Source organism: Zonotrichia leucophrys, chromosome 4 (genome assembly GCF_028769735.1).
Source record: "Zonotrichia leucophrys gambelii isolate GWCS_2022_RI chromosome 4, RI_Zleu_2.0, whole genome shotgun sequence".
NCBI lineage: Eukaryota > Metazoa > Chordata > Aves > Passeriformes > Passerellidae > Zonotrichia > Zonotrichia leucophrys.
The window spans coordinates 29,994,839-30,017,966 of NC_088173.1; the positions used below are offsets into that span (position 1 = coordinate 29,994,839).

At 42.8% G+C, this 23,128-nt stretch overlaps 2 protein-coding genes across 5 annotated transcripts in view; one reads left to right on the top strand and one right to left on the bottom strand.

The window, feature by feature from the left end:
* Nucleotides 1-7,077, top strand: part of CSGALNACT1 (chondroitin sulfate N-acetylgalactosaminyltransferase 1) — a 42,170-nt gene extending 35,093 nt beyond the window's left edge. For all 4 annotated transcript variants that reach the window (XM_064710979.1, XM_064710980.1, XM_064710982.1 and 1 more), the window contains 5 exons: nucleotides 690-791; nucleotides 1,552-1,730; nucleotides 2,072-2,166; nucleotides 5,194-5,275; nucleotides 5,636-7,077. In XM_064710979.1, coding sequence (XP_064567049.1) covers nucleotides 690-791; nucleotides 1,552-1,730; nucleotides 2,072-2,166; nucleotides 5,194-5,275; nucleotides 5,636-5,919 — 742 coding nt within the window. In that variant the 3' untranslated portion in view covers nucleotides 5,920-7,077. The remainder of the gene's footprint in view (nucleotides 1-689; nucleotides 792-1,551; nucleotides 1,731-2,071; nucleotides 2,167-5,193; nucleotides 5,276-5,635) is intronic.
* Nucleotides 7,078-10,173: 3,096 nt separating this feature from the next.
* SH2D4A (SH2 domain containing 4A) lies at nucleotides 10,174-23,128 on the bottom strand. Its single transcript, XM_064710984.1, has 10 exons — nucleotides 22,989-23,128; nucleotides 19,432-19,785; nucleotides 18,499-18,658; nucleotides 17,827-17,989; nucleotides 15,700-15,765; nucleotides 15,152-15,287; nucleotides 13,712-13,928; nucleotides 13,181-13,311; nucleotides 12,558-12,778; nucleotides 10,174-11,079 (listed from the first exon to the last, which is right to left on the bottom strand). The coding sequence occupies exons 2-10, from the start codon at nucleotides 19,604-19,606 to the stop codon at nucleotides 10,987-10,989; spliced, it is 1,362 nt and encodes a 453-aa protein (XP_064567054.1). The 5' UTR covers nucleotides 19,607-19,785; nucleotides 22,989-23,128; the 3' UTR covers nucleotides 10,174-10,986.

Sequence of the window (23,128 nt, forward strand, 5' to 3'; positions counted from 1 at the left end):
GCTGCCCAGAAAAGACTGTGATATCAAAAGATGCTCACTCTTACAATGGGATGTTTTGTCTAATTACAGCCATCTAAAAATAGGCTCCTTGCCTAAATTAGCCTTCTGATTAGTATTTTGATTATCTTGTTTTAGACTGGGAGAAATCGCCCTCTAGTCATGCTGATCTCTCTGCTGATTATAGATGAACTCTTACAAACTAAACTTAGTGCAAGTGAGGCACAGTTCTAGCATTTGCTCAGAGTGGTCTTACCCTTGAGCTACACGTTTGATCTCTGCTAATACTTAGGTTTTAGCAAATGCCAAAGATCTGAACTCTGGAATATGTGTTGCAAAAACTCAAGGTTATGAGGTAGGATATTATAAAAATCCCCTTTCTCACGTTCTCCTGAGTGCTGAAGTTATTGCCTGCCTGATCATTCTTCTTGGGGCTGGATGGCCTCTTTTAACAGTATCCTATTAATATAACAAATGCTGTTTAGAGAGCTGGTACCTAATCTGCCTGAAAGACTTCTGTCTCTTCTAAGAGAGAAAGTGAGCAGCTTTCTGAGGACAAGAATGCCTGTCAGTGAATCACGTCCCCAGGAATGCCTCTGAGGTTCACCCTACTCTGCCTTCTCCAGCTGCTGTTAGGTTATTGAAGGAAGGTCACTTCTGGAACAAGTCACAAATCTGTCTCTTTTCTCCAGGGAAATGGGCATTCAGCAGGATGGAAGAATTCACCTCACTGTAGTTTACTTTGGAAAGGAACAAATGAATGAAGTCAAATCAATACTTGAAAATACCTCTAAGTAAGTACCTGTTCATATACAGTGATCCTACGTGAAGTGGAGATTTGATAACACAAAACTCATAGTTGTGCCAAAGGGTTCTAAAGTGCATTGCAGAAAATAGCTTTCTTTTTGTATCAAATAAAAATGGTGTTACCCAGAGTCCCACAGAGTGGTCTCTGCAGAACAGATTTTCACTCAATTTACCTCAGTGCAACTGCTTCCCCTCCCCCCCCCAGGTAATTCTTTAGTTCTTTGAAAGTGGCTTGGACTGTTAGGACTGAAAGCTGACTTCCAAAGGCAGGTGGAAGAAAATTTCAGTAGAGCACAAAGGAACTCAATACTTTTGGCCAGTTCTGCTCTGTTGTTTGGTTACATAGCTGTATTTGTCTAGATCATGTGGCACTGTAGCCTTTGGCTTGTCTTCTCTGTGTAGGAAGAAGACCCTTGTATAGATGCAGTAATGTAACCACAGGTAATTGAAATTGGCATACAGAAGATATTTTTGCGAATCTAAACCTTGTTGGGATTTTTGTGAGATCTGTCCAAAGAAAGTCTGGGACAGGAATGCTAGTGTGTGCTTGACACAGGTCAAGCTCTGAACGTAGGTAGGAAATCTCCTCAAGAGTCAAACAGGACATCTCTTCCCTCCAGTTGCTCTCAGAACTGTGATACTACAGATTTCTATTAGTCTGTTAATTCTTTCATATGGGGTTCCCACCCCCAGCTTGTATTAAGAGCTGGATGGACAGGGTAAGTTGCTGAATATTTTCCTTTCTAGGTCAGCCAACTTCAAGAACTTCACCTTCATCCAGCTGAATGAAGAGTTTTCCAGGGGCAAAGGGTTAGATGTTGGTGCTCGATTTTGGAAAGGAAACAATGTTGTTCTCTTTTTTTGCGATGTGGACATATACTTCACAGCCGAATTCTTGAACTCCTGTAGACTGAACACACAGCCAGGTACTGCTCCTCATGAAGTGCATTGTCTTTCAACAGGTTCCACCTATTATGTAAAATCCTTCATCAGAGTATTCTTGTCTTTGAATTGGTAATGAAGCTACTGTAAATCAGTTGTAACAGTTCTTGCTCCCAGTGTGATAGAATCTCTTGCCTTCAGCACCTGTTTTTCTGGAACAGGATCTTTTTATTAATTATATTCTCACATTCTCATGGAAAGAACATAGGCTTAGTGCAAAACTTATGTGACTTTGTCTGGATTTGGTCAGGTCTGGACTGTACCTTGTAAGAGACAAGTGTGTTTTATACAGCTTTTAAAAAAAACAACCCATTGTCATTTCCAGGGAAGAAGGTATTTTATCCTGTTCTCTTCAGCCAGTATAACCCCAGTATAATTTATGGTCACCATGATTCCATACCATCTTTAGAACAGCAGCTGGTAAGTACATGCTTCTCTGAATGCCTGCTTCTATTCGAACAAAGCATTTTTTAAAGGTACATGTGCTCTTGGATAGCATTTCCCTATTCCTTGTGCACAGTGACAGCCACACAGACAAAATTAACTACATCACTCACCTTACTGTGAGTTCTGCAGTGTTTTTCACTGGGAAGTGCATTGGTGCCATTTATTTTAAACCTTTTTGAAGTTTTTACATGGCAACAAAGAATTTTTTAAATGTCTGCTTCCCTGTTAGAAGGAATTTCCTAACTAGTGAACAATTCCTCCATGGTGTGCTATTTTGGGGTGACAGTCATTGACTTGCTCTGATTTCTTCCTGTCACTGAATACTATTTGCATTTGAAGACATGACATTTGTAAAAAGCAGAGCTGTCCTCAGATCAGTCAGTAAAAAGAGAACTCCAGGAGCTGTCACAGTTATTCTCCACTTACTTGAACACCTTACAGCGGCCTTTCCCTTCCCACAATTCATGACTGAACTGCCTGTGAGCAGACAGTGTGTTTCTGAAATGTCTGAGTCAAATCACATGCTTGGAACTGTCACTTTATTCTGGCACTGATACAACACAACACAGCTCCACTGATTTTCATCTCACCTGCATAATTTTGACAAGAGAAAAAAGCAGTATTTTTAAAAAACATTGCCATAAGGCATATGATTAAGACACGTATGAGTCTCCTGAATGAGAAGGGAGCTGTTGTGAGGAAGAAAGAGCACACAGATGAGAGGTTCACATGAATGTTAGTGACCAAGCCATTGCTTGGCACTGCTGCAGGCACTGTTCTCCATTCTCTTGTGCTCTGGTGTTGCACTGTTGTTGAGCCTAAAGGCCTGATAGAAGGGAGTCTTGCTTCTCTCCAGAGTCAGTGGGCCACAGTTTTCTACCCACTAGTGCTGCTAAGTGGCTGAATTTTCAAATCGAAACATAAGCCAACTCTGCAGCTTCATTCAGCTCCTCTGGGCCAAGTCCTAACCTGCCACATCTGCCTCTCTTACTGCCAGGCACTGCACTCACTAGGGCTCATCCTGTCCCTGGCTGGACACTGTCCCCAGAGCACCCCAGCTTCTATTGTTGTTCTGGATAAGTATGAATTAGGGGTGGTGTGAGCCCAGAGACAGTCACAGTTGAAAAAGATCACCTGGTCTCTGAGTCCAGTCTTCTGTCATCACTACCCCCACCTTGTACAGTTCCTCCATAAAAATGAAGAATGAGAGTTTGAAAAGTCAATCCAAAACATTTTAAAGTCATTTTTTTTAACTACTGTCTGTGTTATGAGACATATAGCCAGAAAGCCTTTAACTGAAGTGACTGGAAAATTCCTTGTACTGTTTTTTTCTCAGAAGAAACTTGTTCTGATCATACCATGGGATTCACATAAGCCTTTCTTTCTCTGCTCAGAGCCTGTCAGGGATCCTCACGCTTGTAAAAATTGTGCTTAGGGAATGAAATAGAGTTTAGCTTTCAAGCTAGCATAAATTCCACAAAGTACATTGTCAGGATTGTTAAAATATTTATAGCTAATATTGAATCATAAAATGTGATGCTTATGTCAAAAAAGCTTCTTGATTTAAAGAAGTACAGCCAATCACATTTTTATGTATATTTTTGTATTTTTAGCCCACATTAGTTGCCAGGCATAAGGCCAGATTTATGCCAATAAAACAAGACAGTGTTAGCTCTCTGTCCGGGAACTTGGGCTGCTGAGGAGAAAAACAAAACTCCTTGAGAAATCTTGGATAGAATTTGATTTGATTCAAGCAGCCACTTGCCCTAATGGGAAATAATAATGCTAATGCACATGAGTAGCTTGCTGTAAGGGCATCGTGATGGAGACTTCTTGTTACAGTGCAGGCCTGACAGATTCAATCTTATTTCCTTTTAATTAGCTTCTGCAGTGACTTGGCTTTTTCAAGGAAAGGAGAAATGAGAAATGAAATGTATTGCAATGTAAGCAGTAAAATAATTTTTTTTAAAAAGCATTTGAAGTGACAAGAGTTATGAACAAAAAGGGGAGGCATGAACAATAAATCAGGAGAGAAAATTTTGGAAGAGCATTTCTTCATAAAGAAAATACTAGGATTTGTAAAACCAGAAATGGAAGTTCTCTTTCCTCATCTTCTGAAATTCTGTCACAACTAAGTTAAGATTTTCTAAAGAAACTGCATTTAAGAGTGTGAAGTACTGCTGATACTTGCTCAGAGGATTTAAATGCCTATCCCTTGAAGCTCTTGGATGTCTCACCAGATTGGGTTAGGTCACTCACATGAATTATGACCTTAGAGATCTGTACTTGGATATCTGCCTTTCAAAATTATAACCATTGTTCCTCAGTGCTCTGATTTTCTACCTGTAATACATAATATTTTGATTGTCCATCTCAGGAAGGCACACCATTCATCTTTACAAAGGCTTTCATGGGATTTATATCTATCACCAAGCATTTCTGGAGTTCAATTTTAGGTGAATATAGCATTTTCTGTAATGGAAAATTATTCTTGTTACTCAAAATCAATGTAATCAAAACCCTGTAGATTGTGTGATCAGATTAGAACCACTGTTTTCTTCTAGAGCTCTTGTGGTCCACAATGCAGATGCCACCATCTGTTCTGAGCAAAGTCTGGCTTCCCTGGTTTACCAATATGTTTCTTACATCAGGTGTGAATCCCACAGAGACTAACAATTGGAGGATGCTTTGCCTGCAAAGAAATTATCTCCAGAGGTGTGATATTGTTCTACTTGGTCTACAACAGCAGGAGTGGAGCAAAACCTGATTGTTCTGGATCAGGGGGGTTATCCATGATAGCTAAGAACACAGCTGTTTTGGGGTGGCAAGTATATAGATATATCCAACGAATATCTACAAAAACGGGTTCAGGACCAGCTGTGGATTCACATGGGGAAGAATAAAAGGGCAGTTGCTCCTATTTCTGACCACATTCAGGTCAGAATGCTCACTCTGAAAGCAATTTTGCTTCCATATAAATATTCCTTTCCCTCCATGCAGATTATTAAAAAAGAAACTGGATTTTGGAGAGACTTTGGTTTTGGGATGACTTGCCAGTACAGATCTGATTTTATCAACATAGGTAAGAAAAATACATTCCAATACACCTGCCTTTTTGCTAAAACATAGAAAATATGATCAGCCTCCCTTTCCTTTGCCAATGTGTCTGTCTCACTAATTTGCAGCAGTGCTGGGGTTAGATGTTCAGGCTTTTCCTAGGTGTAACAGAATTACCAGAATCTAAACACTGCTTACAAATAAAATTACAAATAAAGAACTTTTCTCTGATGGTGAAATATTTAAATTTAAAGCAGTTAAATGTTCACAGAAAGTGTGTGTGTTTTAAAGGGCTGACTGGAATCAGAAAACAGCTGCAGTACAATTAATAGCATTGAGCTTGCTAACAGATTTCTAGTTGTATTTTGAATTTTGTCTGTGTCAGGTGGCTTTGACCTGGACATTAAAGGCTGGGGTGGTGAAGATGTGCATCTGTACCGCAAGTACCTTCACAGCAACCTGATGGTGATCCGAACGCCTGTCAGGGGTCTCTTCCATCTGTGGCATGAAAAGCAGTGTCTGGACGAGCTGACTCCAGAGCAGTACAAAATGTGCATGCAGTCCAAGGCCATGAATGAGGCTTCCCATGGCCAGCTTGGGATGCTTGTTTTCAAGCAAGAGATTGAGACACACCTGCAAAAACAGAAATTGAGCAGTAAGAAGATGTGAATCTAGAAAGGGAGGTTGAAAGCCTCTGAACTGGACTTCGGGGTGTTTTGGAAAAGAGGTTTTAACCAGAAAAGTTGGGATGAGACTGAAAGAGGATGGAGATTCCAGCAGGATGGCAGCAAAAGCAGAGGGAAAGCGTCTGTCCTCCCTACTTTTGTTTTTGTTCTAAAGAGGTTTTTAAGTACTCCACTATCCTGACTGTTCAGCACTTGCTTCTGGGGAAGACTTGAACACTTGATGAAATTCAAGGTCACATCATAGAGACAATGAACATTATATGTTATGTGACCAGTGTGGTATTCACACTAACAAATGGATGTGTAAGATGTGTACAGTTATTGAAAGGATTGATCTTTTGGTGGGCCAATAATTAGGAGTTATTTCCTACACCTAACTTGACATATCTAAAAAGGGCTATTGTTTAACAAGTCCAGGGACTCCTGCTCTGAGGACATCTGATTGTTAACCATGGTAAAGCTGGAGTAACCAAAAATACTTTTTCTTTAAGGGGCTGGGATGGGGGCACAGCAGCAGTGCATTAACAGGCCATTCCCAGTTAATCCAGAGAAAGAGCTTTCTCAGAAAGTGCTTTCTAAACTTGAAGAGAAAATCTTACTGGTCAAGTGTGATGGTTGAAAAACCATCAACTGGAGGGTACTGTTTGTTCTCCTCTGTGAACAGTGAGCCAAAAGCAATGAGCCACATCTGTATCATGTGAATCACATAGTGTATTTCTGCTTTAGAATGCTGTATGTATTTCAAGATTTATTTTTAAATGAAATTCACTTGGCTTGAGAATTATTTCGCCATACTTCAGGTTTTCTACTTCTAGCCTTAGTAGGAAATAGTAAACCTTCCAATGCTTGGAAAACGCTCTGCAGATCTGTGTTCCTGTGGATGGGAACTGGAATAGATAAGTGATTTTTCTACACAACCTGGGCACTGGAAGGCAGAAGCTTTATCATGCTGAAGAAAACAAAATACATATCAACTTGCAGTACTGATTTAGCAGGAGGCTTTAAACTCCAAATGCCAGATACCAACAGTGATGAACATTTTCTGATTTTATGCCAAAGTATTTCTTCTAAACCAAATACAGAGTCTTGCCCAGGGTATAAAAAGCTTTCTGTAATTAACAAAATAAATTTTTGTGATGGACTAGTGGACCCTGCAAATTCTCTTATGATAATTATAGGTACTAATTGTAAAAATTAGTAATTTTCTTGATAGTTTTTGTTGCAATTGCCTAAAATTGTTGAAAGTTTGAGTTACTGCTCTTATAAAGCATTTTATTTTAATGCTGACTGCTATTTACAGTTTTAATATATACTAGCCAACAAAAACTGCACAGGTTTGTAAATCCCATTTGCTTACCTAAATGCTGTTTCTCTGAGCAGCCTCTTTGTTTTTTGGATTCAGATTAATTCAAGGCAGTCTGAACCAGATTCTAATTTGGTTTTTGGCTTGTAAAAGCTGGGGGAAAGAAAGGTAGCACTGAACAATGAATGAGCTACTCTTTGTTGTGCAGCTGTGCAGTAGGAAGAGTGCTCTTTTGAAAGCACTGCATGCAGGTTCTGCAGACAGAGACCATGCTGCTATAAGTATCTTTTCCTTGGACAGGTTTATATGTGTTTGACTTTTACTGGTGCAAAGGGTCTGCATTGCACTCATCTTGGAAATCACCAAGTATCCAAAACACTGCAAAAATAAAAAAGAATAGAAACTTTGTATTCTTCAAAACCTCAACCCCAAAATACATCACTTACCATAGAAACTTCAGTAATCACTCAAGTAGATCCTCCAAAGGACTGCTTTGTTCCCAGAACACATGATAAATTATTTATAAAGGGCTCTGTATTGATGAAGTAACTTTACAAACATTATGCAATAGGAGGAGACAGGTATGACTTGTTGAGTGCATATCAAAGTGTGGTTATGCAGCTGGTCCAAGGCAAAAGTTGTTCCTACAGTCCCACTTAAACCTGAATTTGAAACTGGGTGTTGTACACTATGAAAGTTTTGTAATCATGACCTGTGCCAAGCCTCACCTTAACTATTTCCACGATTGTTTTATTCAGTCTTCCCTGAGCCACACTTGTAGAGCAGAACTAGACCAGATATCTCCAGAGGTCCCTTCAAGCCTCTATTAGTCTCCAGTTCTAAGCACTGGGCAGTTGTAAATTCAGCACTTCATTACTTTGCAAGCACATCATCCAGATCCTGTCAGAGTTTCACAACTTACGTTTTTAAATAGCACCTTTGTGATTTTCATGTATGTCCTTTTCCACAGAGATGCTGTTCCTCTTGCCAGGAACAATACTGTCTATGTAGTTTCTTTCCTTGGCTGCAGAAGCCAGTCTGGCAAGAGCTGAGATGGTGTCAGTGATGGAGAGATCCAGCCCACAGTCATTGGTGATGTGCAGGGCAATCTAATCACAGCAAAGATCTGTCAGGGCTCTCTTAGAGGTGGAGACTGCACTGGCAGGAGAGGTGAGGAACAGCACGAGAAAGGGAAGCTGCTGTTACTCACGTTTCTGTCAGCCAAGTGGAGCTCTAACAGATCTTCTAGCCCAGTTAGAAAAAGGTGAAATCCAAAGAGAACAGTCAACAGAACAATACATTTTGTTATGAAGGTGTCTACCTTCCTTGTCCCCAAACCAGCTTGTGATCTTTCTCAGAATGACAACTGATTTTATCTTGGTTGAGGAGGGACTAGAGATGGCCCTCTGCAGGTGGGGAGGCCATCCAGGGACTCCTTGCTTTACTTTGTGATGACTGCAGCACACTCTGGCTAAAGGCATAGAGCAAAAACAAATTCCCATGCTCCTCTAGGATTCAGCAAGCAATTTGCAAATTAACTCCTCTTGTAATCCTTACACAGCATCCCTTGAAGAAGGAAAGATTTTACAGAGAAAACTCCCAAAGGTATGTCATCACCCTAGAGTCTCAACTGCTGCAAGACATCCTTGCTCCACAGACTTTCAGGGTAACTGGATTTGGAGCAATAGAAGAGCCAGTCTTAAGGGGATCTGTTCTAGCAAGGTAGTTGCCTTTGCAGTCAGTCTAGTCATCTAAATATTCATGTTTCTTGCCTCACAGCAGAAAAGTGGGTCTTTGAAAAACCAAGGCATGACTCAAACATGTGGGATGATGTGAACATGGATAGTGGTTTTCCCTGGGCTGTACTGAGACAATATTTGCAAATAAGTAGTTTAATATAAAGGTAGTGAATCTCCTGGTCCACTTGTCAGCAGGTCAAACCCTGAGGAGTTTTACTAAAGATCTTAGAGCTAAAATTGATTATGCCCTGCTATGTCCATGACAGATTGGCCTGCATCCTATTTTGCAAGTTAACACCCTGAGTCTCAAAATGCCTTTTTAGAACATACTTTTCCTCCCCCTTTACCAGCCCAATGATCTGCAAAACACTTCACAATTTGTCTCAGCAAGATATCAGCTATGACATGTTCTTCACATGAAAACAGATGTTTTTCTGAAGGACCTTTCATTTTGACAAAAGTTTTAAAAGAAACAGTTCATAAAGAGGGAAGGAGGGATGTTTCCTCCCCTACAAATAATCTAACACCCTTTCTCATGATTGATACAGATTATATTGAAATTATCTCTTTGATAAATGTGATATATTGCTCAAGAAGCTCATTAAGTCATTTGCAGTGGCAGAGTGTCTTTACATTCAGAATCTCAGTTTACATTAAGGCTTTATTTCTAGCAAGTGACACTTGCTGAAACTGGAGTGTAGTTATCCCCTCGTTCCTTTAATGGAAACCACCTGTCAGCATAGCTGTAAATTTTAAGACCTGATGATCACAGTTTCTTTAAATCTGTATTCTGCAAAACCCAGATTAATGTAAGACTGAAAGTTTTGACTGCTTCTTCAAGTTGAGTAGCCCTGATCTAAAAGAAAAAAAAGAACAGGTAAAAAGAGGTAAACAACTGAAACAAGACCAACTCTTATTCACTATTTGAGGATTGTGCCTCTAAAAAATGACGTTTGCAGATTCAGACCCTCAGCTGCAGAGTTTGTCATGTGCAACAACATTGAGGAACCTGGATGAAGACTAATTTCTTATGTGACTCTTTCCAAGCTCTCCCCCAATCTTCTGAATGATGTATTTAAAGAGCATTGTAACAGATAAGAAAAAAGAACATTATGTTGAAAGAACAAGTTCTATAATGAAGTTTACACTAGATGCATCTCAGTAATTGGGACACAACTTGCAATAAATAGCTCCATTTTGGAAAACATCATTCTTTACTGGCAAAAACTCTTCTGTAAACTGTATTAATACTGATATAGGTGTTCCTTCTTACATTTTTAGGCTCTGTACATGTGGTTGTCCCTTCACAAAAATTACTCTGTCCCATCTCTTTTCCTTTTCAAAAAGGATAAACCCTCTCAATGCAGAAAGGCCTGTGTGGGAGTTAAATACAGGTTAAAAGAGTGAAGATCTATATTCAGAGGCTAGGGGAGTTTAAAAAAATGCAGTCTTCATGTGTGCCAATCTCTTGTCACAGAGAGCACCTTTCACTGAAAGGCACTCAGGGTTTGCTTGCATTTTTGGCTGAACATCCTTCCTTCCAAGGACACAGCATTTTATAGAATTAAGCTTCACATTTTGCAAATTACATATCAAGATCGATTCACCTCTCCAAGTTGCTTTGTGCTTTTGGGAAGGTTATAATCTCATTCAACTGTAGGTACTAATCTATTTCCCAGAGAACCTTGCATTCAAGAACAAAAGGCAGCTTGAATACAGAAGTCCCCCAAGAAACCTTCAAAAACCCAATGAAAAACCATGGCAGTATCTCCTGATCAACTGATTACTTCATCAACTCATTCTCTCCATCTTGTGGGATGTGTCCAGGTTTGCAGCTTGCTGGGCTGATGCATCCTGTAGCTCACAGTACTTATCCTCCTACTGCTCTGTTGTGAAGGATACAAAACAGAGGCACTGATGGTTCCAGGTATCAGGAGCTCTAGTTCCAAGTCCAGTTCCAAGTTCTTTGTGAATACAAGTCCGGGGCTGCCCAACAAGATGGGGAGGTTTACTCAAAGAGAGAGATGTAATCTGGCTCTTGGTCCTCTTGGCCACATGGATAAAGCAACAGCTCCTTCCCCAAGGAAGTGATGGGTTCGTCCTGTTAATACAGCATATGATCAAACACCAGTTTTCAAACAGATCCTGCCTGTCACAACTTCACAAAGTGGACAGCAGTCTTCCTGCCTCTGTTATGTTGTGGATGTGTTCCCACCACTGTGTGATACAGCTCAGTTTCCTGGAGAACTCAGGGAAGGGCCCTCTGTCTTCATAACACAAAGTGCTCTGTGCCATAACTCAGTGACAACTCAGGCACTTCTAGGAAAGAGCTGTGCTCATCCCTGAGAAAACTACAGCTTCTCTGACATGGAGAGGTGCCCTGCCTAGAAAGTGCTGGAGCCAGGAATGCGCAGCATGCAGGCAGAGCAGGACCGGGGATTGTGAACCGAGCTTCTGACTGTGTTTGTAGGAGGGACAAGGGTGGGTTCTGGAGAGAACACACACCCTCTGCTTAGGCAAGTCCTGTTCTAAGTACAGTCTGTGCTTCCAATCTCATTCTCCATCCTAGCAGCAGATGCATGGTGGGAACTTGCCTTCTTTCATGCTCACCTGGTAGGTGATAAGCAGAACCCAGCGGGGCACTTTGGCAGAGTGGGTTCATCTGCCCACATGTGCTGTAGTGCAGGGGAGCTGCAGGGTTCAGACTGTGCCTTGGCTCTATACTCGATGTAGCTATGCACAGCAAAGCTTTAAATCCTTTAGCTCTGGTACAAGTAGCTGTATAACTCCTGCTTTTAATACTTTCAGCCTGAACTGTGAAAATCATGCAAGAAGCAAGCTCAGGCAGTCCAGGTAAAGTTTCAGAGAGCAAATGAGTATAGCTATTGTTCTCATGTCCAGTTTTGTTTACCATGCCTGCATTAAGCTAGGCACTTTTTTAAAAGAAACAGGGACTTTAAATGAAACTATGAGAAAAATTATTGACTTGTCCCTGGGCAGATCTTACAGTAAACAAATGAACAATCCACCTGGCTCTCCCAGAAATCCATGCAACTGCAGTCAGTGCTGGTAAACACAACTGTTATTGTTGCAAGAGCCTGCCAACCTTCCTCCTTCCCTTCTATATTTTACCTTTGCTCAGTACCACCCCTTGTCTGCTTTGAGATAATAAAGATATGTTACTCTCTTTCATGCTGAAGCTGAAGGTAAGCAGGATTTTGTGTTTACCCAACTTGCCACTGCCTCTTAACCATGGAGAGAATATAGAAGAAAGGAGTTTGTATGAGTATGCTGTCACCTCTCATCAACATTTCTACTAAGTAAGTAACTTGGGCCCAGCATGCAAGGTGTTCTGTGTGCTTGAGGGTGAGTGAATCAAATCTAAGATACCTGAGATGTATTAGGTCACCTGGGCTGTACCAGTCAGGCTGAATACAATTTTGGAGCATCACACAGGGTAGCCAGCAGCAGTTAAAATGGGTCTAGTTACCAACTTCAAAACAACTGAATCTATTCTGTCTTATTTTGAAGTGCCCTGAGGCAATTAAGCTATTAGTGAATGCATTGCCAGAAGTTCACCTTGTGGTAGTCGACAAGGTCAGCCAGCGTTGAATGTTGCAGCTGGTCCACTCCAAGAAAGCTGTAGGAATCACTGGAGGCATCAATGAGGAAATGTTTACATCCTTCCACAGACCGATAGGACAGCACATAGCCTTTGATTTTCTCACTGACCCGGATCAGAAAACTCCCTGGTAGTGTTTTTTTCAGAAGGTCTTCTGCTTTCTTAGAGGTTAGGATACCTGTTCAAAACCGAAACACAAAACTGAAGGGAGAAAAGCATTTGTGCAGGATTGGACAGAACAGTTCTCACAAGAAATCTGCTCTAAAACCAGTCCATGGCACTTCCATCCCTTTCACTGTTTTCTTGCCCAGGAGCCCAAGAAGAAGAGTGCTGCCATTGCTAGTAACAGGCCATGGCCAACAGCTCTTTGTTAACTGTGCCACACTTGACCAACAATGAACAGCAAATGTGGACAGCTCAAAAGGACTGTTGCTGTGTTATGAGAGAGAATGGTATTGCAGTTGTTGAATGTTGATTCCAGTGTAGGAGCTTTATTCCCAAGCCCAGCCCATATTAGCAGCCATGTTAGCAGAAAAACTTCTTAAACACTTGAGTTGGGGTAGAAATTCCCAGGACTCACCATGGAACCAAGGTGCTATTGTGTCTGTGGTTTTCAGATAGCCAGCTCGGAGGGGGAATTGCTCCTCTTTGAACCACTTGATGATGCTTTCTTCTGTGGAATTGGAGATTGTCCTCTGGACTCCCTCTTTCCTGTTAAAAAAGACCTCTGGTTTGTGCATCAGATTCAAAAAGACAGGCTTTGAGTCTCTGCATGGGACTTACATTTTGCTTAGGATTTTAAGACCAGCCCTAAACAGGCAGCTTACACCAGTTCAGCTGTATGGAATATGGTTTTCAGCGGGCATCTGGCATCATAGGGGCTCTCTGTGTTCTAGACTTAAGACACACTACTAACTAAACCTGTTACCCTCCAGGAATGAACACCTGAAGGCCTCATCACACCCCAGGCTGGAATATAGCCTAGGCTCTATTTTGCCCTGCTGGGTGTCTCTTCCACAGAAGGAAGAGAGACAATCATCTCAACCATCTCTTGCTAGAGCAAAAGAATCTCATTCCTTCTCCTTTCCACAGTGCACAGGGGCTTCCTTACCTAATTGCTCTCCCATTTGCTGTTGCAGGAGGTAGAAGTTTAGGCTTGGGAGGGAGAGGTGGGTATTGAAGTGGTCGCCGATCTCCTGCTGTGGCACCCTTGGAAATATCTGCCTGCTTCCCTCTGTGGATGCCCTGCAGTGAAAGCCTCCTGTAGTCATCTCGGGCTTGCTGTGCAAGGGAGCGTCTCTTCTCGTCTGCTGCCTTGGATTTCTGCACTGGAACAAAAAAGGAGTCCTACAGGAGCGAACAAGCAGCAAGTTTAAAGCTTGCTACCCCCTTTGGCCATCTTCCTGCTTGTTGAAATGTAAGAATAATCCATTCCACAAGCTGAAAGAGTCACTCAGTTGTGAGACCATTTGCCACATCTCTCCCATGTGTTAAGTGGCATAGTTTTTATTCCTTTAAAAGATTAAAACCCAATTTTTTTGTAGGACAAGATTCAAAATCTGTGTGGTTTTTCTCGGTACCAGGTCCTTTTGTACTCAGAGACTTCTTGGTTTTGTTTCGGATACTGACTCCTGGTTCAGACATGGATTTCTGTAGCGCCTTTCATGTAAACAAAAGGGGGGCAGAGCTTGAAGCTCCTGGAGTTGAAGCTGCTGAAATGACCCCAAATCAATCATTTGAAGGATTTGAAAGTGCTAATCAATTTTGGAGGGTAGTAAGGAGCCTTGCTGAAACTATTATGGAAAGTGGAGAACATGACAGTGGTTTTGTTTGGGTTTTTTTCCTGTAAAACTGCCTCTATTGTCTAGGTCCATCTCTCCCTGGAGTCTGTATGAGTAACCAGCTCTACAGTCACCAGTTTTTTTATCAAGCCAGAAAAATAAAACCCCTAGACTGAAGTGGAAACAACCGGTGGTACAGCATTGCCATCTACTGAGCAGCAGGGGAGGAACTGGGAAGAAAAGTGCATCAGGTTCTCCTTCAGGAAGCATTTGGCAGCAGTGATGGCTACTACTGCAAGTCTCACGCTACTTGCCATTTTCCTTTCTATTATTAGGATTCATTACATGAGACAGTGCAGAAGGGCTTTACTTGGGTGGGATCATGCTTAAATGACAGGGAAGCCCTTTTTGTTAATCCCTGTTACTCTTGAGGACTACCCTTGTCCTTAAGAGCAGTTACTGCAAAGTCTTACAAAAGGCCAGTTTCTAGTCTAAAATTAATTGTACTGGCTATACTCATGTGGTTCTATTTGTTGCTTGTTTTTACACAGTGTCAGTTGGAAAAGTTTTCCATTTCCCTGCCCAGCTCTAGTCTCAATGCTGTGTGGACTCAGAAATATTCTGGTAATACAGTGCTGTACTTCTTGGCAATACTCTCCACCCTCTGACCTATTATTCAGTTCTAGTATGGCAGGGGAAGGGTTGACATGACCCCACAGAGACCCAGGATTTCTCAAGCCTTATAGGAAAAGGTAATTTTAAGATCTTACAGAATTCCTGCCATTCAGGCTCATTCTCATCCGCTTTCTGCAGTGTTCTCTGGCTCTCTGTGCTGGAGTGGCTCTGTGGTATTGGCTTCTGGGGGGCTGTGGTCTCTTCTGAATTTTTCCTCTGTGTTTCCTTCATCTATGAAAGAAACACTATGTTCAGCTTTGTCTAAGGCAAGCTTTAGCCCTACTTTTTAGCTAGCCTTGAAATACTGGGAGCTCTGTCCTTTACAGTGAATCCCTCCAGTTTCAACAATGTAGAGACCCTCTGTCTTTACTAAAGGTAACAACTGAGGCAGGAAGGGAAAACATCCCACCAAAAATCATCAAGGAGCATCTCTTTGTGCTACTCCCCAATCTGCCAGCCTGGCCTGCTTTGTATCATCTTCAAATCATCACACCATGCATGAGGAACATAGCAATACTGGATAAAACTGGTCCAAAAGGCGAGAACATTCTTGGCTCATATGAGGCTCTGAAGCTGACTGAGACTCTAGGATAAAGCACTGACACCACTCAATGTGTTAGGAGCACCATAGGTTGCCACTTACCTGTTGGAAACTCTGCTTCCTTGCATGGCAATCTGCCAGCATCTGGTGAACATTTCTGGTTCCTCTCTGAGCAGAGCAAAAGAGTGGTGAGAAATAAATGTGACATTAGGACAATTGCTCTTTATTTTTTGTGCAAATGGTGCTTAATGCAAAAGCAGTTATGTGACATTTGTTAAGTTTTTCCAGCTTGCTCTGACAAATATTGTGGGGATTTTCCCCATCATATTTGGCCAAACATGCCACAGAGGAGAGCTCATGGGTGTCGGGGTAGCCATAAGCATGCCTAGATTTGCTAAGCAATGCTCACAGGTGCTCCCAGGGAGTAGTCCCTTTCTTCCCTTCCTCTAAAGCAATCCCTTGCAGAACCAGCCGTCTACAGCTTTACCTGCCTGTGCATGTTTGCAGCTGTGGCTGGATTTGCTGCAAACTCCTACTTGACAAACTGATCCAACTGGCTGGATATTTCGTGTTCTCTCTTCCCTGAGAACCAGCCCAGCTGCCCTGCCAGCAGTCCCTAGCTGAGAGCTGCCTCTGCAGACAAACTGTTAGGTCTGGCTTTCAGTAAACACCCACCCACTTCCCCATCAGCCCCCAACTGCCTCCCACAGTACAAGTGATGAGTTAACTGTACTAGTCTGCTTACCAAGGTCACACTTCCTTTTAGCTCCATCACCTACTTGGCTAATATTTAATATGAGCATGGCTTTACAATTTCCCTCTCCTCTTTAGGAAACTAGGAACTTCAAATGTCTGTGGAGCAGCATTTTTTTTGTAGATCAGCCCTATTCCCTGCAGCATGATACCAGGATCTCTCAGATTAAGTGGGAACTAGTGTAAATACCACAAAGTAGATCTCAGAGAAGACATTTTATGCAGGAGGTGGGAAAAAGCCTCTCTTCAGGCCTAGAAAATACAACAGGAGACTTCAGTCTGGAGCCCTCCTTCTAACAGCAAAAGTCTCAGAAACCTGGGAAGATTTACTAGTAACATAAGGACAGAAAAGAAAGGAAAATATACAATCCCCATCTATTCCCATGTGCAAGATTTTGAAAGGGGGATAGCTTTTTGGTGGCGGCTTGTTTGTTTTTTGGGGGTTGTTTTTGCTTTGTTTTGGACTTTTTTAGTCAGTTTTGACTAATAAGTTCCTTTGAAAAACAAGAACCTCCCACATAGTCGCTCAACTTCAGCAAACAGTGCAGAGAAAATCCCCATGTAACTCAGAGGCTTTTGATAAAGGAGACAGTCACTCCAAATTCCATTCACTATTCTGGTAGCAGTAGGAGAGCATTTTGCCAAAACCTAACCTTCTGCTATCATACTTTTTTTACCCAAGTATGGAGTGGCAGTATGATAAAAGAATATACACTCATACAAGTTCATTCAAGGCTGAATGAAAATGCAGAATGAGATAGGACTTCTCCCATTAAATTGGCAGGATGTCCTGTTCCTTTTGTTCAACTGTAGTTGCACGGGTAGTTAATTTAACTCTTTATTTTTTTCCTTCCTCTGCAAATGGCTTTTTGGTAGACAGCTTAAAAGCACAAATATATTTATTGCTGGAAAAAATATTTCTGTAATGAAACATCACAGGAATGCAGGCACTGTATTACTGCATTTGGAGCCATCCTGTGCTATCAACATCATAAGCTGTTTTCTGTATTAGAAGACAAAAAAGCCCAAGAAACACCTAAAATATGCACATCAGATGATGCTGGTAAAATTATCTTCATTTGGTCTTTTATAAAAGTAAGTGATCTGGCTGAGGGCTGTGATGTTCCATTTAAAAATCCTGATCTTGCCCCAAAAGCCATTCAAACCAGCCATGGTGCAGAAGGGAAAGTACTGCACCCCTTGTTTTACCCACAGAGAATGGAAGCAAAGCAATTCAGAGTAGTTTATCCATTGATAAACTATCTATCAGATCTATCCCAGCTGAGAACAGCACATGGACCTTCTGAGTCTTACGGAAGGATGTAACAATATGGCTTCTTCTCTTAGGTAGAAAAAAAGCTTCAACACATAGATGGCTTTTTCCTTCAGATTTGTATTTACAGCAATCAGGATTTGCTGCACTTCCTAGACCTCAAAAAACATGTTTCTTATAGTTACGGGAAAATGGAAAACTACCTTTGTGAGCTCCTGGCTTTTTCCTGTTGTATCAATATCAGTCATTCGTCTCCCATGCTCCTCCTTTTTCTCCGCAGTGTTTTTTGTATTCCCATGAAGGTCTGTCTCAGCCAGAAGTCCTGGCTGGGGGTGTAGAGACCATGTCGCAGAAGATTCAGTGTCTCTGAAATGCAAGAGAGAGAGGACTTAGGAGGGAATCACTTTCTGATGTCTGAGAATCTCGTGAGGAGGCTGCACGTGAGCAGAGCAGAGCTGCAATCACGCCACACGTGCACAGGCAGTTATATCTCCAGATCAGGTAGGTGGGTAATTAAATTAATGACTCGTGGTGAGTAACCATTGTCTGACTGTACCCGGGCACCTGCCGGTGAATCAGAGCGATCTGAGCCCATCACCTGCTGCAGGGGCAGCATCAGCATTTCCTGTGCTCTGCAGAGGCTCCCACACAGCAGCCTTGTCACAGGAAGCTCAGTGAGCCGGGCAATTCTCAGGTCTCTGGTCTCTGCCAGCATTGTGTGTCCTCTCAGAAAACCAACCATTGCCTTTTGCCAGCAAGACTAGCATGACAGTGCTAACCACAGCCCCTACAGAGAAGGCCCAGCTCATGTGTCCGTAGACAAAGCCTTCTTCTCCATATCTGCCCACTGAGTCCTTCAGCTGAAGGATGCTTACCTGCCCTCCTGGCCTTGCTCTCTCGCTAAGCGCTTTGCTCTTTGTGCCTGGATCTCTTCACAGATGGCTGCATAGGATTTATCTGAAGGATGTTCGCCCATCACCCAGACCCACACTTCATTGTCAGCGCCGAGTTTCCATGTCACTGACTTCCTGTTGGCTGGAAAAGAAGCAGCTCTTTGGAAAATGCTGTTTTCTGGGTAGGTCTCTGCAGGGCCTGTGCTGCTCTTGCTGTGCCCTACCATTTGCTGTTGATTACAGAGCCCCCCCAAAAGCAACTGTACATGAAGAAACTAGACTTGGATGCAGCCCACACTTGCCAATTTTTTCATACTCCTTAAGCCAGGTCAGTGAAGGAGGCATTTCTGAGACTAGGAGCAAAGGAGAAGAATCACCACTCTTTCTTTTCTTGCCTTAACTCCTGACCACTGTCCTCCCCAAACTGTGTGAGGGTGAGCTACTTACAAATAGAGCACGTGAGGCAGACCTGGGAGAAGAGAGCTATCTTCCTAGCAGCTAGCATGCTGGTGTAATCCTGGCAAGGGAACTTCAGTGGGAACTGCCCATCAGATCTAGTGCCTCAGGAGAGGTATTCAAATCCATGGTTATGGTAAAGACAGATTCTGAGGCACCATTTAGTGGGAAACTTAATGAGATGCATGTCCTGGGGGCAAATAAGCCCTGTCTTCCCAGCTAGAGGAGTTGAGCAATTTGGTCAAGGACAGAATGTCTGAACCAGGGAGTAAAAACCATTGTGTGCCTGGCCAAAACTACCCCATTGCAGGTGGATTCATTTATGTGTGAAAATAAGCCTATGCCATGTCCCTTGGAGAAGAAATTAATCTAAGAATACATTACTTCCTATCTCTAGGAAGCAGTTGACTAGGCCAGATACATGCCAGAGGGTGAAGCAGCCAGGAGGCAGAGACTTACCTTTTCTTGGCAGTGGCTTCTTTGCTGAAATCTTTTCTGCAGCTGCTTCTCTTTCCTCCCACCGTCTGATCTGTTCTTGCCTCATCTTGAAGAAGAGGATCTGCTTCTGCTCCTCGCTGAGTTCTGCCAGTAGCTCCGGATCGATGTACATGTCTGATAATATCTGTTTCAGCATGGCTGCAGGTTTCACTTACACACGTTCGTGGCGATAATCTTCAGGGATCGGATCCTCTTCCAGGCTCCGACAAGAAAGAGTGCCTGCCCGTCTGAGACTGAAGTAGGAATGCAGGCGTGCCAGAGCAATTATACTTCTGTCTCTTTCCTTTTTTTTTTTTTTTTTTTAGCTCAGACTTCCTGTGCAGACCAAAAAAAGTAAATAAGTACCTTAAAACCTGCTGTTAAGATTCCTTGGAATAAGAGGTGAGCTCAGCTCCCATGCCGCCCCTGCCGCTCTGCAGGGAGGGCTGGCCAGAAGGGGCGAGGCCTGGAGTGGGGAGGTTGTGTTGATACTGTGATAAACCCGGCCGATAGTATATCAAAGAGAGAGCGCTGCCTGTTAGTCATCAGAGGTGCGGCTTGGCTCTGCTCAAGCAAACATTCTTGCTGGGCAGGGAATCAATGAACCCATGACTAGATGGCTCCTCCTCCTTCCAAATAGGAACACTTTGATGATTGAAAGCCCAGCCTGCCTCATTTTACCAAAGAAAGACAGGGAGGACTTTCGATTCCGCTTTTGAGGTGGGAGCAGGAATTTCAGAGTGTTCCCGTCCATCAAAGTCAGCCTCCCAGCAAGTCAAGAGAGCACAAGGAGTGCAGCTGGTTTGATGAAAGGCCATTTGGATAGCCAGTGTCCTAGACAGCTCCTGCTATGACACATCTTGCTGATGCATCTCCACGTGGTGAGCCTAGCATGGGATATCGTTGTCTGACAGGATGAAGCTGATGGGGAGAAGGGGCATCCCTGTTCCTGCCCAGGATACTGGCTCATGTCCACAGCATGCTAGCAAGGTACTAACACCCGCACAGCCTTGCTTTGTGCTCATGGATTTACATTTACAACAGAGATTTCACTGGAAAATTGAAAGCTCTCCTGTCACTTGGGAAGGTGACAAATGAGAAAGTAGAAATGTGGACTAAAGACCTTGAAAACAACTATTTTCCTTATCTTATCTGGATAACTTGTGGAGATCAGGACATTGGCAGTGCTTTTGGTGACATGGAGAGGCTGACAGTCATATATTAAGTGCAACACCAGAGCAGGGTGGCTGACTGGCCACAAGTGGCAGGGACTTTCTGGACAAATTCTTGAGAAGCATTTCTATTGGAGTACAAAGAAAATTAAAGCAGTGGTATTGTTCATGTCCTTCTGCACAAATCCTGGGAGTCTGAGGAACAAGCATGTCAGAACGTAGCACAGTAGGTGGGGGGCAGAGGGTTATCGAGGCAGTAATGCGGAAATGCAAAGGACACAGACATGGCAGGACCTGTGCTAGGGTGAAGTGGGAATACATATTAAATGAAGTTAATGGGGTCAAATCAATTAGCCATCTTACAGGAGAGAGACTGAATTTCTAGGAACCCAAATGTTGGAAGAAAAGTGCTGGGAGCATCTTCTCAGTATGACTGCTTAGCTTCTGACAAGAAAAAGCCAAAAAAGGAGGTAGCCAAGCCAGGAAGTGCAATACTGAAGCTTCCCAAGGAGCACGCACAGAGCACACAATTCTTTAGATGAAATGGGAGAGCACAACAGCAGCCATCATGAATACAGACTGTCAGAAAAGTATCTGCTGCGTTGGTCCATGTTCCTTCATCTTGCACCCATGCTGGGAACAAGCAGTCTGTCCCAAGCATCCTCCTGCTTCTGAATATGGCTTGCCTTAAAACTGCCAGAGACACAGCTGGCTGGAGCCCCACTCCAGTGAAGTCCCCATGCACTTTCAGCAAGAGGAGCTTGGAGCAGGGGGAGGAGCTGTAGGCAGGGAGACAAATTGCTCCTCAAGGAAACAAGGGAGCAGATCATGGTCCCAGAAATGCATTGTCTGCAGCAGAAGCCAGGAGCAAGTCCTGGGGAGTGTGCAGTGACCAGGAGTTGGTGTTAAGTCTTCTCATTTCTATTTTGTTTCTCTGATTACATAATACTTTCCCTATTAAAAATGTTAACTTCATTCTAGAAGAAACATGAAGCTGCTGTTTCAAACCAGTATCAGGATTTGGTTTAAACAACTTACTTTATTGATTTAAAAAAAGGTTTTTAGGGGAGATGATCTGACTTGAACAATGCTTTCTGAGTAATCCCCTGATGGCAGAGATTTTTCAGCTCAGCAGCCAGAGGGTCTTGGGCTGTCCTCGAGCCATGGAGACAGCAGATATAGAGGGGGAAGAGCTTCCCAGGACATAACACATGAGAATCCATCAGCAGAATGCATGCAGCAGCATGTCCACACTGCTCTGGCCTCTCAGGAGTTAGAATGGCTTTGCTATGGCATTAACTTGGGTAAACTTGATGTGCTTTGCCATATGCCACGGTGACAAACTGGTCCCTCTTTTCATGTCTGGGCACACAGTGTGTTGACAAGATCGAAGGTGCTCAGCAAACAAGTTTCACAGTACCAATGCAGTTTTGCAGAGCTGGATTTCCTCATAATTTTGGTTGTAAGAGGAGACTTATAATGCTGTATTCCAAAGGTACCCTTTAAAGCACCAGCTGTTTTAACATAGGGAAATGATATAAGCATCTCAAGAGGTTTGCAATATTTCCGTGTTAGCAGTCATTTCAATAAAGATCTAGGAGATGGAAATCCTTGTAATCAGTCATATACTGTTCCCAAAATCTGAATCAAAGCCATATTACTGACACCTGGCTGGAAGTGGTTTTGCAGATGCTGTAAATAGTAATATTCCAGTAAATAGTATATTTACAGTTCAAACTTTGTGAAGACAAAGACTGCAGTAATGGCACAGGGACCTCCAAGCAGGTAACTTACAGGAAAACTATAGCAGAGGTCTTGTTAAGCTTTCTACTGTTTACATTTTTTTCATGGGAGTGGTAGGTGGGAGCTGGTTTTGCGGAGAAATAGAGATGGGAGTAGCCAAAAATAGCAAAAAACTAAGTGGGGGGATGTGGGAAGCCAAACCAGGGCTTTGGGGCTCTGCCACTCATGTATAAGATACTCAGCCTGAAAGCTGTAAGGATAAACACAATTCAAAGGCTAAATGACCCTTCAAAATGTTGTCCTTCACACAACATTTAAATCTCCTACTGGAGGGCAGCCTCTGCTCTGTGCTCCTGTAAATCATCTACCATGAACAGGGGAAGTAAGTCTATGAATACACATGAAAGCACCATAGCTTTGAGAAGATCTGGCACAAGCTCCTGCTCACGTGTGCAGCAGGTGACACTTTGGACACAACAGGCTCCCAAGACACTCCCACCTGGCCATACTAGTCCTGGTCCTCACCATCAGCACTGCCAGCAGAGGAGAAGTTTCTCCAAGAAAACAACAGACAGACAAAAAATCATAGATATGTGTTGTCATCATATTGCAAAGTTTCCATACCTTCTTGGTGATTTCTCATGGGCTCTCCTTGCAGCACTGACTCCTTCTTCTCTACAGTACAGCCAACAAACTCCATCTCTTCACAGCACAACCAACTGCAACTCTCATCTCCACCAGCTAACCCTTTTGTAGCACTTGTC